Here is a 20,469-nt window from a genome sequence, read left to right on the forward strand (position 1 = left end):
CAAAAAAGTTGCTGCACGTAGCATGGCAATTTTGTTGACCATGCCCATTTTGTGGCCACACCCCCTAATTACCATGTTCATTTTACAAAATTTCACAGGTTATAAAAGTTCGGGTTTTTTTTCAGTTACAGTTTTGCTAATGAAGGTGAATTGCCCTTTAAGCTGTGAATCTAACTTCTCCCGAGGGACCTGTTGTTCTTATATTGTTACAATTACTAATTTTCTTATCTAGATTGCTTATCTAGATACACTGGAATTGTTACAAATGTATCTTATCTTCTGTTGTGGCTGTTCTGGGCTCTCTGCCAAAAGCCAATTAAGTTAGAAACTTATTATTTTTCAGGCTGTTTAGTGCAGAGAAAATGGGACTTTCCAGTACAAATGAGGGACTGCAGGTTGAGCTGTCAAAAGAGGGACTGTCCCTCTAAAAACGGGACAGTTGGGAGGTGTGGCACACACAGAAGTAACACACAGAGCAGGGGTGCTTCGCCAATGAGGCGAGTTGAGGCTGTCGCCTCAGGCGGCAGCGCCCCACTAGGTACCAGGGGCAGCAAAAATGCTGCTCCTGGTACTTTAAGAGCGAATTTTAGGGGGAGGGGGGGCAGCAGCAACTGCTGCTGCCTCAGGTGGCAGAGGGGCCATGATCTCCCCTGACACAGAGCGATAAGATGAAATTACGGGATGGACACAGGTCCTACAATGGTAACATTCTGCAGGTTAGGGTCCAGAGTGGATTAAGCTTTTCCTGACCCGCACATCACTTGGCTGTATAATATATGGGGAGGAGAAAGGGCCAGAATTGGTGGAGTTGTAATATTAAAGGGGTAAGGCTGTGACAGAGGGGAGGATCAAGCAGAGATTGAGTAAATAATATAACAAATCACTACTCTTTCACCTGCTATAATAACTTTGATTACATTTTTAACATAGTACATATATATCCTGAAAATAATACAAATTCCACTATATACCTATTGCTATGCATAGTCCCAAGTACAGAAACCAGTTTAGACAAATACAGTACTAACTGCTCACATTTCAAGAAGGATATCATTACACTAACATACCTTGAAGCCATATCCCAATTAGGGTTGCCACCTTTCTGAAAAAATACTGGCCTTCCTATATTTTAATCTCACATTCTTATTAATAACATTGGCGTGAAGCATCATTTTTACCGGGCAGGGGGTAGTCCCAAACAGTCAGACCTTTTCAAGGCCAAACATTAACCCTAAATCTAAAGCCTTCGAGTTTTAAGTCTTGTGCTAACTAATAGGGATGCACCGAATCCAGGCTTTGGTTCGGGATTTGGCCTTTTTCAGCAGGATTCAGATTCGGCTGAATCCTTCTGCCCGGCTGAACCGAATCCTAATTTGCATATCCAAATTAGGGGCGGGAGGGAAATTGCGCAACTTTTTGTCACAAAACAAGGAAGTAAAAAATATTTACCCTTCCTACCCCTAATTTGCATATGCAAATTAGGATTTGGTTCTTTATTCAGACTAATCTTTTGTAAAGGATTCGGGGGTTCGGCCGAATCCAAAATAGTGGATTCAGCTTATCACTACTAACTAATAAGCAGAGATAGAGAGGTTGGAGACTAGTTGTTGGTAGCATAAATAAGGCCAAGAGGTGTTTTTTTATGTTGCCCAAGCACATATGAATAGAATTCCATACTGATTAAATAAAGTAATAGAACAATGTATTATCAGAAGTAAAATGTATGCATTGTGGGCCCTGCCCTAAGCCGTTAGCACAGGTTTAACCTAAGTAACAGATAAAGTTTTTGTTTGAGCAAATACTATTACCGGTATAGCACACACCTTAACTTGGTAGCACTGAAACACAAAGCCTGGTATCAATAGCACCTACTAAATATCAAGATTGGTTTATGCACCCAACAATAGATTTATAAAAAAAAAAAAAAAGGATTCAAACTGAACTGATAAATACTACACTAGTCTCTAATTACCTTAAAGAACAGATTCTTCCATCACACACACTACAAACACTCAATAGTTAATAGTGGAGCTACTGAATACATACTTATGATGACTTTCTGTACTGTGGCATCCTAAAAAAGTTTTATGCCAGATATTACAGCAATGGGAAGCACCGTGAGTAGTCAAGTACAGTCGTGCATATTACTGGATAACTGTAGTAGGCCCAGGGCTACTCACAAGTGGAATCTGCAGACTTTGCAGTCCAACAACTGGGGGTGGTAGATGCTCTCATTCTTTGAGAAACCATTTTCTCAGGGGATTCAAATACATTAAATGTTGGTTTAGAATAATGTATGTACCTTACTTTAATAATTATTAGAATTATTTGCTATTTCAGGAGGAACCATTCCTTAACAGAACGAGGACCTTTGTATGAGTTCCAACCGATAGTTTAAGAATCCCTGTATGTGCGGGTAGTGCTCAAAGAACAGCTTAATTTGGGCTTGTAATCCTAATAAATAATTCTTTCAATACCAATAATCAAGCAGAAAAGCTTATAGTAAATAAATTAGTCAAATCTTGTGCCCTATAATATTTTGGAATCTGCTATCAAAGGAAGCAGATGGGAAACCATTTTGTTAAGATTGTGATCAGGACAAGCTTTGCTTCATTCTTAAATCATATATACTGTATGTTCCAGAAAGGGAGACCTAAGGTTAGGGCCAGAAGGGGCCAAAATCAGCCTGTTGAAAGCCACAGGTTGATTTCAGCCCTCGACTACTAGTAGAATCCTCTTCTTTGTTTGCATCAAGAAATATTGTGTCAGCTCCAGCGTGAACACACTCAGCGGACTTTGGTACTTTTTGATCCTAAAAGCCTATAGATATTAAGCCAGCTATTAAGCCACATCAACTGGTTTATGGTGGATACATAGTCTTACATCCACAAAGAAACATTTTAGCAAAGTGCACAAATATATTCATTGTTAGATTAAAATCACATTTTTATTGCTGGAAAGAGGTAGCAGGTTCAACAGTTTCAATGCCATGTTCATACTTACAGAAATTCTCGTTTCTAGTTACAAGAAGCAAATATGGAACTGCAAGACTATTTGTCCTTACCATTTCAATGGACTTTACCAGATCACCAAGACAGCCACACAGAATGAATAAGAGACTTAACAATAAAGCAGACACCACAGCTTGCATTTTAAGGATCATATACATACTGTGTAGTTTGCCATGTGGTTAAAGCAGCGACAGCACATGTAAATGCACCATTTGGCAAATGCACAGCAAATGCGGTTAGGAAACACATTCTGGATGTATATAACCATTGCCATTATTATTCTATTCTATTATACACAGTTAAAGATGTTTTTTACAGATTTGTATTCACCTATAATTACTTTTCTAGTTATTGGAAGTGTTGATATATTCCCAGACATGAATGAGTAACAGTTCACTTTCCAGTTATGTGCATCTACTGCAAATAGTATTAACAGTCTGGCTTTTCTTTTTCCTTTAATTCCCTAGAGGCTAGATGGTCTCGTTCCCATAACAAGAAGGACCCCATGGAGTAGTGGTACTCTAATATGCATACATTTGAGCTTTCCTCGCTCCATGCTTCTCCCATCTGGTCACTAAGAAAAAAAGACATTAAGCAACAGACCACCACAACCCTCTTTTGAAAACAGTAATACAGCAAAAGAAATGTAATGAAAGAAAGCAGATTTCATAACTAATCCACTGAAAGAAGATAGTGTTTCTTATAACTAGACATGAAAATGCTAAACGCAAAGGAATGACTTGGCAGGCTAGTATCTGTCAATATTCACCCCCTACCAATCATACCTCCCAACTGTCCCTTTTTCTGCGGGACAGTCCTGATTTTGACAGCTCAGCCCACAGTCCCAGGTTTCTTACTGTAAAGTCCTGAGTTTCTCTTTGATATCCTGCTCTGACACTAGAAAAAAGTACAAAGTTTATGAAACATTATTAAAATAAAAGACTTTTTGGCAGAGATCCCAGAACACTGAGCAGCTGCACTTCAATACATTTGTAAAAATTTAAGCTAAGCAAAGATACAAATGTAAGATAAGCAAGTCTCCTGGGAGAATGTAGACTAGCAGCTTAAAGGGCAATTTCAGCTTCATTAACAAAACTGTTATAACACATAAAATATGGCCCTAAAACTGCCAGAAATGTGTTCCAATTTTCATAACCTGCCAAATGTAAAATGGGCATAGTTACCTAGTTACCCCTCGGTGCAGATTCAGGCATCGGAGTTCACAGGCGCCTTCTTCAGCTGCTTCGGTAAGCTTCAGAAAGAGACTGGCACTTCGCCAATTTTCATGAGTTTCGGCACACATGCAGTTATCGTGAAAAAGAAAATTGCTCCAACTGAGCATGCACCGTTCCACCGGTCTCATTCCGAAGATTACCGAAGAGTAGAAGATGGCGCTCGTGAACTCCGCTGGACAGAATATGCATGGAGGGTAAAGACTTAGAGGCATTTGCCCGAGGTAACACTTAGGCTGGGGGGAGGAGGTAGGGGGGTCTATGTAGGGTAGGGGGTTTTTAACTTTTGGGTTTGCTTCTACTTTGCACTTCGACCAAACTCCCATGCACATTTTTACTGTATCAATAAATTTACTTGAAAAAAATCTGGTGTTTGAAAAAAAATTCTTGCTATTGTACCACAAATTATTCGTATTATTGTACGAAACCTAGTACAGATCAGGATATCTTCAATTTGTAAAAAGACATCTGCTATTGACTTTTACAAGACCTCGGCAGATTTGAGATGGAGTACTTTTTATTCTATATTTTAGCAGCATCAGGGATTAATAAATCACGAAAAATGCAAGAATTTTTTTCCTACAAAAAAAATTGTGTTTTCGCCTTTAAAACTCAAGACAATAAACTGTAATAAATAACACACTTAATGTTGGTTCGGTTTTCAGTTTCCAACCTTGGCAGGCATTTATTTAGTAATAAATTGTACCTTTGAACAACAGCTCACATGAAAGGGCTTAGTATTTAACATATTGCATCATCTAGCTTGGACTGAGATCCCTGCTTGTTACTCTGCCAAACAACCAAACTTAAATCAAGTATTTAAAAAGTGCACTTTACACCAATATACACTTTTGTACAAGATGAAAACAATAAATAGGACATAAAATATATTCTGCGTGTTGTGCAGTTGAATGCACATGGACCATTGAATTAAGTTTAAAGGAGAAGGAAAGGCTAAAATTAAGTAAGCTTTATCAGAATGGTCTATATAAATACACACGTAAACCCTCAAAGTAATGATGAAACACTTCATTTCTTTCTTTCTATTGTGTAAACATGGACTTCTGTATCAGACTTCCTGGTTTCAGCTTAAACCTCCAGGGTTAGGGCTTGCGCATGCTCAGTTTGCCCCATCCCTCCTTCCCTCCCTGCTGTAATCTGAGCCCAGAGCTATGAGTGAGCAGGGAGAGACTCAGGCAGGAAGTGATGTCACACCAAGCTAATATGGCAGCTGCTATCCTAAACAAACAGACGGAGCTTCAAGAGCTGTTTACTTAGGTATGGTAAAGCATTCTGCAGAATAAATAAAGTGTTATAACTTGCACTATTGTGGCTAAACTATTGGCAATAAAATTCTTCAATAGCTTCCTTTCTGCTTTAATGGCCTCCAGACCTGATTCACAAAACATGTAAAACAAAATCCACCAAAAAAATAAATAAAAAAAAATAAAAAAAAGGGGTAAAATAAATAGCAACAGTGTGTAATATTACGCCATGTGAACACCAGATTTGACACCATTATTTTACATCGTTTCTGGTCACATAAGAAAAACTGTAAACATTTGACTTAGTTTTTATATTGCAAAGTGTGGCAATGTGAGATGTATTATCCCACTCTTTTTTTACATAGCATAATAAATATGCCCCTAAATGTATAGTCCACCTTGATATGTGGGATGAGAAATAATCCACCTAGTATATACAAATAGTACGTTTGTTCACATAAATTAGTTCTAGGTTCTAAGCCTTTGCCCTGTTTAATTCAAGAAAAGCAACAGAATCTGAATTAAAACAGGTAAATACATACAGCTACTTACTGAACTTGTGTTGAACAAGGGAGGTATAGTACCCCTTAAAAACAACTATAAAATAGTAATTTTGGCTTGTTTAACTGAAGTCAGAAATGAAGAGTCAGCCAAATCGCCTCTTCATCAGGTGACTAATCTCCCCAAAAAGCCTTCCCGCTGGCTAGAATCAAAATTGCCTTGGGGATGACACTCAGAGCGCTTTGTTTTCCGAAGTCGTCTGAAGTTGCCTCACATGGAAACTTCGGACGACTTCGGAAAACAAAGCGATCCGAGTTCCATCCCACCGGCAATTTAGATTCTAGCCGACGGGGAGGCAGTTTGGAGAGACTAGTTTCCTGAAGAAGAAGCGGTTTGTCGCTGGGCGACTAATCTCCCCCAGTAGCTTTGTGTGTCCCTGCCCTAAGGCATTTGCCAGTTACTGAAACAAAGGCAGACACAACAGCTAGCAATGTGTATCTTCTGCCAATATTCTGTTTAGAATAATAAATATAGTAGGAAGTTTTTTTAACTCTATAAATTGTAAAGGTGTGAAATGAAAGAAAACAGCCCATAAAATAAAAGGACTGTGGTAGAACAGTTTTCTTCTCTGCACCATATTACAATACATTGGTTCCCTATAATAGGCAAGCTGCAATTTATCCAAATGTGTTTTATTAGAGCAAACACGGTTAGTGGTTGAGTATTACTCTAATTTATTAATAGCACAGATATTATGCAGTTTTTTTATTTACAGATATTCATTATCACATTTGTCTATTTAAATTAGGGATGCACCAAATCCAATATTTTAGGATTCAGCTGAACCCCCAAATTCTTTGTGAAAGATTTGGCGGAAAACCCAGTCTCGGACTGACCCACTGGGGTACCAGGAAAACTCCCGGTGGGCCCAGTTGTCAGTGGGCTTTCTTGTTTCGAACCATTTGGTTAATTTCATGGTCATTCCATATTTACTTAAGAGTCTTAAGTAAATATAAAAGTCTAGAAGAATAAAGAGGTTGAGTGAGGAGAGGTGGAATAATAGTTTGTTAAGTGTGTCCACAGTCTAAGGTTTTCTGGTGGGCCCCTGGTCCGACACTACAAATACCGAACACAAACAAAAAGCAAATTTGTATGTGCAAATTAGGAAACGGAGGGTGGAAGAGAACCGCACGCACACTTAAAGTGGTTGTTCAACTTCCAAAAATGTTTTTCAGTTCAGTTAATTTCAGAGAAATTAAGTATTTTTCCAGTTACTTTCTATGTTCTATTTGTGATCATTTTTCTAATATTGAAGTGTAAAAGCTCATTTTCACCACCTTCTGTCTTTCTGAAGCAGCCCTGGGGGGTCTGCCTGCTGTGATTTCTTACCTTGTATAAGCTTTTAAAGGTACCAGTACTGAGATTAAATGACCCTGCATTGTTTACACCTCAATTTCAGACTATAAAATCCTGCATGGTTCACACATGTAATCCCCCCTCAGCAACGTAACTAGAGGGGGGCTGGCCCTGGCGCGAGACGTGCAGCCGGGCCACCCGCCCCCCTCCGTACACCCGGAATCAGCGGCGCGCGAGCTGCTAGGGGGCCCTGAGGGGGTGCGAGCCCTGGGCCAATCGCACCCCCTGATCCCCCAGTAGTTACGCCACGGCCTCCCCTGCATTGTTCACACCTGTAACACCTCTGTTCATATCCTTAATGCCTTGTACTGTTCAAACCTCAGATCCAGACGGAAAGTGCCCACATTGCTCACGCCTCACTGTACGTACCAAAGTATGAACTGTCCACCTTAGATAGGTTTCCCTGTCTCCTGCTCTATTCTGGCTGTCCTATGCTCCCTGTGTGTGCCATACTCTGCCTGCTATATGCTCCCTGTGTGTTAAGAGTCCTACAGCGGGTCGGGTACCCGCGCATTACCCGCAAAAAAAGTGGGCACCCTTGCAGAATGAGTGGAGGAATTTCAGGTGCGGGTATACCCTCGGGTCTGTTGAGTTGTGGGTTGCGGGTCTCATCTAAATTTCTGATCTTATGTAATTTTGTCTATATTTTACTCCTTTTAAAGTTTGACAAAATTTTTCTGTCCCCGCCCACTTTTGATGAGGTCACTTCCTGTTTGCAGCACCATCACTTCCTGTTTGAGGGTGGTCAACAGGTTGCGGGTCCAGGTCAGGTAGCGGATCAAAGTGGGAAAATATGCGGGTTGCGGTTTGGGTCGCGGGCTGCTGGTCCAGGTCTTACAAATTGGTTCCGTGTAGGACTCTGTGTGCCATACTCTGTGTGCCATACTCTGCTTGCCCTATGCTCCCTGTCTGTGCTATACTCTGCCTGCCCTATGATCCCTGTGTGTGCCAGACTTTGCCTGCCCTATGCTCCCTGTGTGTGTCAAAATCTGCTTGCCCTTATGCTCCCTGTGTGTGTCATACTCTGCCCGCCCTATGCTCCTGTTTGTGCCCTACGCTAGAGTCCTGTGCAGAACCAATTTCTAAGACCCGGACCCGACCCGCAACCCACATATTTACCCACTTTGATCTGCTACCCGACCAGGACCCGCAACTTATCCGCAACCTGCTGACCACCATCAAAAGTGATAGTGCTGCAAACCGCAAGTGACATCAAAAGTTGGGCGGGACAGAAACAAGTTTTGTAAAACTTTAAAAGGAGTAAAATATAGACAATATTACCATACGTAAGATAAGAAATTTAGATGAGACCCGCAACTCCACAGACCCACCGGTATACCGGCACCTGAAAATCCTCCCCTCATTCCGCAGGGTGCCGCTTTTTTAAGGGTAACCCGCGGGTACCCGACCCGCTGCAGGACTCTTCCCTATGCTCCATACTCTGCCTGCTCAATGCTCCCTGTGTGTGCCCTACTCTGCTTCCTATGTGCCCCATTCTCTGCCTGCTCTATGCTCCCTGCGTGTGCCCTACTCTACCTGACCTATGCTCCCTATGTGTGTCATACTCTGCCTGCAGGCAGACTTTCATGTGGGGGCCACATAAGGTGGGGTATGGGCCATCAGCTGCAAAGCATGGCTGTAAATCAGGGATCCCCAACCTTTTGAACCCGTGAGCAACATTCTGAAGTAAAAGGAGTTGGAGAGCAACACTAGCATGAAAAATGTTCTTGGGGTGCCAAATAAAGGCTGTGATTGGCCATTTAGTAGCCCCTATGTGGATTGTCAACCTACATTGAGGCTCTGTTTGGCAGTGCACCTGGTTTTTATACAAACAAAACTTGCCTCCAAGCCTGGAATTCAAAAATAAGCAACTGCTTTGAGGCCACTGGGAGCAACATCCAAGGGGTTGGAGAGCCACATGTTGCTCAAGAGCTACTGGTTGGGGATCACTGCTGTAAATGAATAGTGGTTATTGGACTTATCTAGCCCTTATCTTGATAAAGGAAAATATCAGTGTATGAGTAGTATAGCAATTATTCCAATTCAAGGACAGCAAAAAATCTCACTCTTTCTGGAATTCGAGCTGCACCTTACCCCCCCCCCCCACTCTAACAACTGCGCCCAACCTCCTCTACAGATATAGACCTTATCTAATCAAATGTTTAAAGTAATGAATAACTAAGTAAGTTTTGCAGCATCAAATAACCATTACAACAGAATACACTGTAATATGATAATACACCAGGCCAAATCATTTCCCACAAAACATATGCACTTGCCTGGGCTGCTGACAGGTGGCATATAAACATATCTGAAGATGAATGTTGAAATTAAGAAAAATGTATTTCTGCATCCTTACATGGCAATATATTACACATAATGGTGTGGGCTTCTGTATAAACCAAAGGCACCCACAGACCTTTAGCAGTAAAGATCTGGGCCTCTAGTATCTCCCCATCTTTTTTGCAGATTCACTGCACATGGTCTGTGCTTCTGTCAGTTACCAGGGCTTAAGGACCAACTCAAAATACACATACAGAATATAAATGTCTCAATATAAGGGTGATTAAGAATTCATTACAATTCTTAATTACATGGCAACTCAGAATCCAGTGCCAATCGCAGCAGAATGTAATAATCAGCCTTGTAGCATCAGCGTCAATGACAGGACAGCCTTATTTTCTGCTTGATAATTTGCAACAACCTAAGTTTACAGTAGCTTCTCAACAACTGCTCAGAGCACACCGAGCATGTATGGTATAAATGACACATAGCAAAATCCAACATGGGGACTTCTGTGACAACTTTGAAGGACTGGATTATTAATACTATAGAGATACTCCATACCTCCCAACTGTCCCGTTTTCTGCAGGACAGTCCCGATATTAGCTTAGCCTGCAGTCCTGGATTTTTGTAAAATGGGGTGTTGCCATTAAATGGGTGTGGTTAAAAATGTTCGCCATGCTGCATGTGTTTTTCTAAATTAACTTTCCCTGGAAAAGTTATGTCCTTAGCTTGCACTGAAAAGTATTAGGGTTTCACTTATTGTATATACAAACCTTTCTATTCTGCATTTGTTCAGCTATAGCTACTCTGCATCTACATGTATAATATGAAGATAAAGAATGTTTTAATAACACAACAGCATTCCTCTCATATTCTACTTCAGTTATTCATTTTTTTTCACCAAGGCAATACGGGCAAAACGTGGACACATTGAACAGACTGGCTGTAACACTGTGGTTTTTAAAGGAGAACTAAAGCTTAACTAAAGAAGTAGGATAGCAATGCTGTACATAAACAGCCCGGTAGCAGATCCAAAGATGCCCCAGTAGCATGCCTCCCAACTGTCCCTTTTTGAGTGGGACAGTCATGATTTTGATAGCTCAGCCCACAGTCCAGGCTGTTACTGAAATGTTACCGAAATGTCCCAAAATGTTAATGAAATGTCCCGACATTTCTGAACAGCCAGAAAAAGATACAAAGTTTCTGACTTAATTGGCAGAGTCCAGAACAGTCACCAGGTGCATTTGGATACTTTTGTAACAATTTAAGATAAGCAAATAAGTAATTGTAACAATTTAAGAATAGCAGGTCTCTTGGGGAAACTGACTTGCAGCTTAAAGGGCAATTCATCTTCATTGGCAAACTGTAAAAAAAAAACAGAAATGTGTTCACAAAGTTTCATCATTTGCCAAATTTTGTGAAATGAACATGGTAACTAGGGGGTGTGGCCTAAGCTTACCATTCGTCCCCGTTTCAGGTCTTCGGTCCCCGTTAGAAATTATCCTGTAATGCGTCCCCGTCTGCAGGGGGCTGATTAGTATTTAATACAGATAATTACTACACGGCAGCACAGAAACCACTGCAACTAGCAACAGAATTTACTAATCAGCCGTGTAGCATCAGCTTAAATGACAGACAAACCTTATTTTATGCTTGACAATTTGTGACAAGCGCTAAGATTAGCTTCTGAGCAACTGCCCGCTGAACAACAGACATTTGGTGACCTCCTGTGAAAAGTTTAAAGTCCTGGATCATTGCTGCTATTGAGAAGCTGAAACTTTAGGCTGGTACAATAAGTTAAGTATATAAAATATGGCAGTTTTTTGCCACATTTATTGTTTAGGGTTTAGGTGGGAAATGGCACAACAACCCTATACCCCAAAGTTAAATAAGACTGTGTTATATCAAACCTTCCTTACCCTTTAAAATGTAAAAGAAAATATAAATATTTTGTAGGGATGCACCGAATCCACTTTTTTGGATTTGGCCGAATCCCCAAACCCTTTGCAAAAGATTCGGCCGAATACCGAACCGAATCCGAACCCTAATTTGCATATGCAAATTAGGGGTGGGAAGGGGAAAACATTTTTTACTTCCTTGTTTTGTGACAAAAAGTCACGTGATTTCCCTCCCCACCCCTAATTTACATATGCAAATTAGGATTTGGATTCAGTTCGGCCAGGCAGAAGGATTCGGCCGCATCCGAATCCTGCTGAAAAAGGCTGAATCCTGGATTCGGTGCATCCCTAATATTTTGTGAATCTAATGAGTGGAATGCAATTAAAGTCGGTAACGGAAAAAATATTCACAATGCGAAAAGTTATGCCTTTTATTTTGTGAATTTAACTTTTGCGAACCCGGAACTGTTTAGCGACCACTTACAACAGTGGAAGAAGGTTTGTGAATTTTATAGTATGCACCAGTTCGCAGTGAATGTAATAAAAGTTCTTACTGAAAAAGTTATGTTTGCTCCAAAAGATTACAACCAGTTCAAGCACTTCTTGAAAGTGTGCAACTAAACTTCGCAATTCAATAACCATTTATGGAAGACTATAACATTGTTTTTCTCTTTGTGACTTTTATTACATTTCCCCATAAGTGTTGAAAAATTGAGGAAGCTTAGTTCTGGCAGGTAATGTTATTACAGGGGAATCTGAAAATTGATTTTAGAATAATGCATTATTGTAATGACTTGGTATTTTCACTCTCTCTTTTAAATGGCAAAATCCTCTGGATGCACATAGGATTTAACCCCTATCAGTTATATCTGCCATTAAGATGTGCATCACAATATGCACTGTTGGTATATAAAATATAATAAGTGGTAAAGAAGAATGAGAAATAGAAAATAGAAGGGGCAATGTCTAGCATCGCACAATGGCATTTTGTATCAACATCAAAAATTCACAGCACAGCTTTAGAAGCCTTTCATTTTTACACAATCACAGAAAAACCCTGAAAAAAATGCGATAACTTTTTTCAGCAATCAACTTTTTGCTTCCCACAAGTTACATATTTTACATGGATGAGATCCTCTCCCTAGGATTTGCAAATGTTCCCAATGTGAACTGATCACTGGGCCAAGAGCTAAATGGATGAGAGTTGCTTACATAAGCCATGACTTGGGTGGCCAAAATGGCCAAATATTAACTTGTGACCCTGCCAAATGAGCAAATAATCCAGCATATGTATAGTGTTACTCAAAATGTAAGCAAACAAGTAAATATGAAAATGAGCTTGGACTTTGTACTGCACACTCGCAGAATGTTGTGCTAAATAAGATCTAACACTGTGCATACATTGATGAATCTTGAATAAGGGTCTCCAATAAGGTATAAATGTTACTCCCCTTATTGAGGAAGTGGCACAGGAGCCCTCAGCATGGGGAGCGGACAAACCGAAAAATTCAATGGAGCAGGCACTCAAATAAAGGCAATCTTTCACCAGGTTATTGAAGCAGGGTAAAAAGGATTTATTGTGTCAATAGCCTGTGGACACAATAAATCCTTTTTTACTCTGCTTCAATAACCTGGTGGAAGATTTCCTTTGAGTGCCTGCTCCATTGAAATTTTCACTGTACATACATTGTCTACATGAAAATAAAGTAAGGGTTTCCAATTCCTTTTACTGGCCAAAAATATCAGGATCAAATGAAGATTGAGGAACTCTCCTTTGTCTACAGTTTCTTGTCTAGTAACTGGGTCTGTGCTATTTTTAGCCATTCTTAGTGGCACAAGGGATTAAAATAAATGGATGGCAATATCTTATTTTTAACCATTTCCCTAATGTTTCTGATGCTACGGAATATTAGAATATATATATATATATATATATATATATAGTGAATAAAGTACCCCCTTTTGTAAAATATAGGGATATTATAAGTTACCGAGGAGTTTCATGACCATATAAAAACACACACACACACACATATATATACACACAAGGTCCAATTTTCTTTCTTACTGTTGGAACTACTGTTAAAAGACAAACACATAGGCTAACATAAATATTACAAAACTTTCAGTTGAATTTATTATGATAGTTAATTCTGCTGGGATTTGTTATGTGCTGAATACATAGAAAGTGGATATGGAGTCTATTGGCAACAATCTCTGGGTCAGCACAGCCAAATTCAGGCAATCTAAAATAAAATGAAGAGATGCAATAAACTGGTAAAAGTTTTATAAGGCCAACAGGAAAAATAACAGTCATATGAAATATTTTTCTGAATGACAGGCCACAGTCACGGGTGTGTTTAAATTGACTTACTGCTGGCCAAATACACACTAGTTTTTTATGGAGATTGAGCCCTACATTTCATTACCATCTAAAAACAGTCTGACTAACCTCCCAATCAAGCCCCCCGCTTTATTGATCCAAAGTAGCCAGCATAAAAAATTATCAGTTATTACAGGTATAGGACCTGTTATCCAGAATGCTCAGATCCTGGGGGTTTCCAGATAATGGATCTTTCTGTAATTTGGAGCTATCTGGATAACAGATCCCATGCCAGTATTATTATTATTAACATGTATTTATAATACACCAACATATTCTGGTGCTGAACAATAGATGCATGCATTCAATAAACATATTACCGATACAAAAAGTGTTTTATATATTTTTTCTTATCTATTTATTTTTTGAGTGTATGCATATAAAAGAAAGTTTTAAGGGTCCTCAACTATCCCACAGTGACCAAAACTAATGAGGCTGACAGATCTGCATTAATGTGCTGATTTTATAATATTATAGAATCCACAATACAGGTAAACTGCACAGTTTCTCTTCATAATAAACATAAAAGTTATTTTATCTCACATGTCAGTACTTCAACAGGGTGTGGAAAGATTTTTTTTCCAGCAGGAACTAAGGCCAAGGTCATACAGGGCGTTTTTACATTGCATGTTTAATGGAATACGCACTATAGCAATTCCTACTGGGCGTTTGCAAGCCAACACCCACTAGTATTTGCGTTTTTCAGCAGAAATGCCAATACGCAGAGGAAACCCTATATTATTGAGCTCTATGGAATCCTCAGGTTTGAAAATACACTGCTGAAATATGGCGCATATTATCAATATGGCGAGATGGATTGTACATATAGGTATTTGCGGCATTGTCTGCTGGTAACGTAATTATACTGCATATTAACAATCAGTTCGGCAACATTTTGCATGTAGATTACTTTTCTGCTTGCCTTTTTTCACAAAGGTTTAATAAAATTCTTCCAAGCAGAATTATGGGAAATGAAAAAAAAAACAGAAATGCATGTTGGGAAAAGAAAACTACAGATTGAAAAATGCACATTATAACGCGAATGTAGTTTCATTGGCATATTTACACTCGACCGCACATTTTTTAGAAACACAACATAAAAATGCCACGTGTGAACTCAACCTAAACAGTCAAACATTCCAGGCATTCCTCCCAACATTTACGAAATGGAAAGAGGGACAAAAAGAGTTGATGCGCGGCGACATTTTTCTTTGGACCACACCCTTTTTTGTGGCCACATGAAACATTTCTGTGTTTTTTTTCAGTTATAACAGTTTTGCTAATGAAGGTGAACTGCCCTTTAAGCTGTGAGTCTAAGTTCTCCCAAGAGACATTTTTATCTTAATTGTTACAATTACTTATTTGCTTATCTCAAAATTGTTACAAAAGTATTTTAGTGCACGTGGTGGCTGTTCTGGGCTCTCTGGCAAAAGCCAATGTTTTTCTGGCTGTTCAGTGGAGGAGATGAGAGAGAAAGTTGGGAAATTTCAGTAACAACCCGGGACTGCGGGTTGAGCTGTCGAAAGCGGGACTGTCTCATTCAAAACGGGACAGTTGGGAGGTATGATCTAGGTTGTGGATTTCCACAGCTGTGGTTGGGAAGCAATTTGCGCTGTTAGGCAGGGTCGGACTGGACGATTGGGGCCCACCGGGTTCCAAACATCCGGGGCCCCCACAGTGCACGTGACGCGCATGTGAAAGCGTCAACGCCTCAGGCATAGAGGCAGGGCAGATAATATTTGATTGACAGCTCAGGTATTTAAACACCTTTATAACAGGTATGAATGTTATCATTAAATAAAAAAATTTGTGTTCCATGTTTAATTTGCAAAGGACTTTCATTATGCAGCTTTTTACTAGTAGGCAGCAGGTCCACTTTAAATCTACTAGAAAATCATGTAAATCTTAAATAAACCCGATACGCTGGTTCTGCTTCCAATAAGGATTAATTATATTCTAGTATGGATCACATACAAGATAGTGTTTTATTAATACAGAGAAAAAGGAAATCAGATTTAAAAATGTGAATTATTTGGATAAAATGGAATCTATGGAAGATAGCCCATTCCGTAATTCAGAGCATTGTGGATAACACATTTCCTGATAACGGATCTCATACTGTAGGTTGACGTCAGAGAGGTTGAAGACCTGGCATTTAACAGATTTGGGTACGTTTTACACACTTAGTAACATGATCTTTTACTTTTACTATGTTACTAAATATGTTTTTTCAACATATAAATTAGGCTACTACTAGCCTGCTGGTTTTGAGATCAGCAATATGAAATCTTTTACTAAAAGCTCCTGCACCCTCTTCAACACTGAGCACAGCCGAAGAGCTTGCCAAATCAACTAGATATTAATAGGGGCGAGTCTTATTTTAAAGCCGATGAGGCAGCATTGGGGATGCCGCCTCCCCTCGCCACCCACATTTACCTAAACATAGCCAGCAGGGGTCTAGGGGGGTGCATCACTAGCGAAGAGTGTGCAATTGTGCTCTATGTACTAAAATGCCAAATTTCTGTTGCAATTACCACAAATTCATCCACAAGTTACCAGGAGCAGCCCATGTCACTGGGAAATACTGCCTGAGGCAATGGTCTCACCTTACCTCATGGCAGAAACGCCCCTGGATGTTAGGTTATACCCAACTATGCCCTGCCTTAGCAGTCTGCAGTTGTGAGGCATCTGGGAACCAATAAATATTTTTTTACCTTGCAAAGCTTTAAAAGTTATCAGATCATGTGAAACGTTAAGATGGCCATAGACGCACAGATAATATTGTACAAAACTAATTTTCGTACGATATTCGGTGCGTGTATGGTGGGAAAAGAGACGACCGATGTCGGCAGAAGACTTAGATATCGGTTGGCTCGTCGATCGGGCTGGACGGAAAATTTTGATCGGGCGCTTTTGAAAAAACCCATACATCGTCCATTGTTGGTGCTGAATCGTCAGATACAGGTAGAATTCTATTGTTTTTATCTGTATATCAGACGATTCAGCTCTACACGTGTGTATTGAAACGAACAATCTTTCTTGGAAAGATCTTTTCCAAGAAAGATCATAATTATTACATCTATGGCCACCTTTAGGGACACATTTAGAAACTTCAACTAGAAGGGCTGCACCAATTCAGTCACTTTCCATATGGAATACCAAGAAAACTGATAATTTAAAACACATACCCCATGACTCAGATTGTAATGTAAATTCACTTTCTTTGAGCCACCTTGCAATTAGACATTGAACTTACACATGAGACGTTGTATATGATATGTTCTAAAACATATCAATTACCTTTATATGATAAAGTTCAAATGTAATGACATGATCACCATATTCGTACATATTAGTATGCTCTCTTTACCTTCACTTATTCAGGATATAATCAGTGGACCCTCCCAGGGGCCTCCACACGTAGGTGTGCTCTAAAGCTGGCTATAGATGTGTACATTTTATTCTTTGTACGACAATCTACAACTAACCATTCAGATTAAAACATACCTCCCAACATTTTGGTAATAGAAAAAGGGACAAAAAGATTTGCTGCACGGAGCACCCCTGTTTTTGTGGCCACACCCCCTAATAGTAATTTTCATTTTACAAAATGTGGCAGGTTATGAAAGTTTGAACACATTTCTGTGGTTTTTATGTGTCATTGCAGTTTTGCTAATGAAGGTGAATTGCCCTGTAATCTGCAAATCACAGTTTCCCCAAGAGACCTGCTTATCCTAAATTGTCAAAATTGCTTCTTTGCTTATCTTAAATTGTTACAAAATGATCTATCTATTCTGGGCTCTCTGCAAAAAGCCAATAAGTTAGAAACTTTGTATCTTTTTCTGGCTGTTCAGTGCAAGAGATCAAAGAGAAAGTCAGGACATTTAAGTAAACAACCCGGGATTGCAGGTTGAGCTGTCAAAATTGGGACTGTCCCACGAAAAATGGACAGTTGGGAGGTATGGATTAAAATAACAAATCAGACAATGTTCTACCCATTAGGATGGTGGCACACGTGGCTACTTGGGGAGATTAGTAGCCCAGCAACAAATCGCCTTCTGGCAACTAATCCCCCCCGAAATGCCTTCCCGTCTGATAGAATGTAAATCGCCAGCGGGATAGCACTTAGATAGCTTCATTTTCCGAAGTCGGCTGAAGTTGCCTCACGAAGAAACTTCAGGCAACTGATCTCCCCACGTAGCCACATGTGCCACCACCCTTAATTGACAAACAGTAATTGTTCAAAGGGTATGTCCGACAGATAGAAGTGATAGTCACCCATGAATATCATCAGGCAATACATGCAGAGATCTTATCAGTAGCCAATATAAATCTATTAACCTGTCCGAAAGACTTCTAACTCTTACTCCACACAGTTTGAAAATTGTACAAATCTTCATTTCACCCGACTTTATCTTTGAGTATGAAGAACAAGCATCCTACCCTCTTAGGGTAAGGGCACACATGGAGATTCGGGGAGATTAAGTCGCCCGGCGACTAATCACCTCTTCTTTGGGGGTCCCGAAACTCCAGGTGTGCCCTTACCCTTACACATAGTGGTAAATGGTATACAGTCATCTGACCAAAGAAAATGTCTGTCTTACAATGAAAGAATTGTTGAATTACTAAGAAACAAGTCACCCTATATAATTTCACCCCAGATCAAGCATTATGTAAAAACTCTTAGTAACTCAGAGACAACTTCACTTCTTTATGAAATAGCCTGTCAAGAAATATTCTGTTACAAAAAAATAATTTCCTCTTTATGGACAAGTAGGTCATGTTAATCCACCTGAATAACGTAGTTCAATGTATGTTCCTGTGAGCAGTGGTTGGGTGCTTGCTAGAAGGAGAAAGCTGGAATCATCTTTCTCTCCAAACAGATTGACATGTATCAGAGCAGCTATGTACAAATCCTTCCATTATGCATTGGCTTAGTGATACTCATTGCCTGCAATTGTGGTAAATGGATCCATTATACTATCCCAACTGTTATAGAGGCTTTGTTCGAACTTGCACAATTGCACATATTTGGTGAGACTGTGCCAACTGTTATGGAAATTCTGAAGTATAATTTATCTTATGGTTGACAGCATGTTAGAATTCAGAATTTGGAGGAACTCCTGAGAGGCCTTACTAAACAAGTCAGTAAAGGAACTAGGGATGCTCAAAATCCATTCCAATTTTGGATTCAGCGGCATACTGAATTATCCAATAACCTGGACCATTATTTGCAGCTTCAAAATTAGAAAATAAAAATTTAAGTTAGTTGTCCAGGGCTTTAATATGACATGACATTAATGGTTTGGATTAAATTTGGCTGAATATCTAGGATTCTACAGAATCTGAATACTGCAAAAAGTGCTGGTCATGAAATATATCCTGCATTTGATACATTTAAAAAAAAGAAGTAACCAACATCAGAAGCCATTAGTCCCATATCATTAAGGCAGCAAAAATAGCAAATGCTGCCTCCTGGAAATATCTGTGGCAGTTCAACTTCACAAACAAAAATTAAAAAAAAAATTCAATGTGTTTTTTATGGTTTTATAAAAATGTATTTTAAAATACGTTTGTTTCATTTCCTTCTCTCGTGCTTTCCATTAGCAGCTCAGTAAACCAGATCACCAACTTCCCAAAATTGTTACAATCAGTCAGCAGTTTCAGTTTCTACTGAGCATTTTTCCATAATTATGTGTAAATCTTGGCACAGATAATACATTAGTTACAAGCAGTTCGGTGATGTTGCTGAGAAACTCCTGAATTTAGTTGTGTGGCCCACATTACGGCCATTGTATAAGTAGGAGGAAATACAGGAAAGTCTAAAAACAGTAGAAAACAAGCAAAAAGTAACTAAAAAAAAGTGTGTGGTATAGTATTTTTGTAAAACTGCTCCTTTACAATTTGACTTGGTGAAAGACAGACTGGAGAGAGACTCCATCTATGGGAGAGAGTCAATTACACATCCAACCAATCAGTGTTTAGCTTTGAACAGTCCAGGCCGGGATTTGTGGCAAGGCCACAAAGGCAAAAAATCAGGGGCTGCATTCTATAAGCACTGGGGGCCCGCAGGTATAAGGTATAAAATCCCATTCCCACAATAGGGTGTCTGTGTCTAAATAAACACACCACCTGCAGTGCCAGTCCCCGCCCATATCCCGTGCTACTAACCTCGATTTTATCAACGCTCCTGGCGCAGCCCACCACTTTCATGCCATGCTGAACAAGCGCCCGAGCAACTGCAGCTCCGATGCCCACTGAGGCCCCGGTCACAAGTGCCACCCTGCCCTTCCAGCGCTCCATGAGATCCTGTAGGAGTGGGAAATATTCGCTGCTCACCAGACAATCACAGCTACTGAAACAGCGGTAGCAAAGCAGCTAGAGCTCGCTAATCCTGCCGTGTAGCCTATATGAGCCCTATATCCCCTCCCATGTCACTCCTCCCTCAGCCCCATGCTCGCACTGTTCGCCGTTCAA

General features: G+C 39.8%; 1 protein-coding gene across 2 annotated transcripts in view; it reads right to left on the reverse strand.

Annotated features, from left to right (window-relative positions):
• dhrs11.S (dehydrogenase/reductase (SDR family) member 11 S homeolog) overlaps positions 1 to 20,469 on the reverse strand; it is a 60,330-nt gene extending 39,861 nt beyond the window's left edge. The window contains exon 1 of one of the 2 annotated variants that reach the window (XM_018248420.2): positions 20,164 to 20,469. In XM_018248420.2, the coding sequence (XP_018103909.1) occupies positions 20,164 to 20,295 (132 nt within the window). In that variant the 5' untranslated portion in view covers positions 20,296 to 20,469. 2 annotated transcript variants of the gene reach the window in all.

This window comes from Xenopus laevis, chromosome 2S (genome assembly GCF_017654675.1).
Source record: "Xenopus laevis strain J_2021 chromosome 2S, Xenopus_laevis_v10.1, whole genome shotgun sequence".
Classification (NCBI taxonomy): domain Eukaryota; kingdom Metazoa; phylum Chordata; class Amphibia; order Anura; family Pipidae; genus Xenopus; species Xenopus laevis.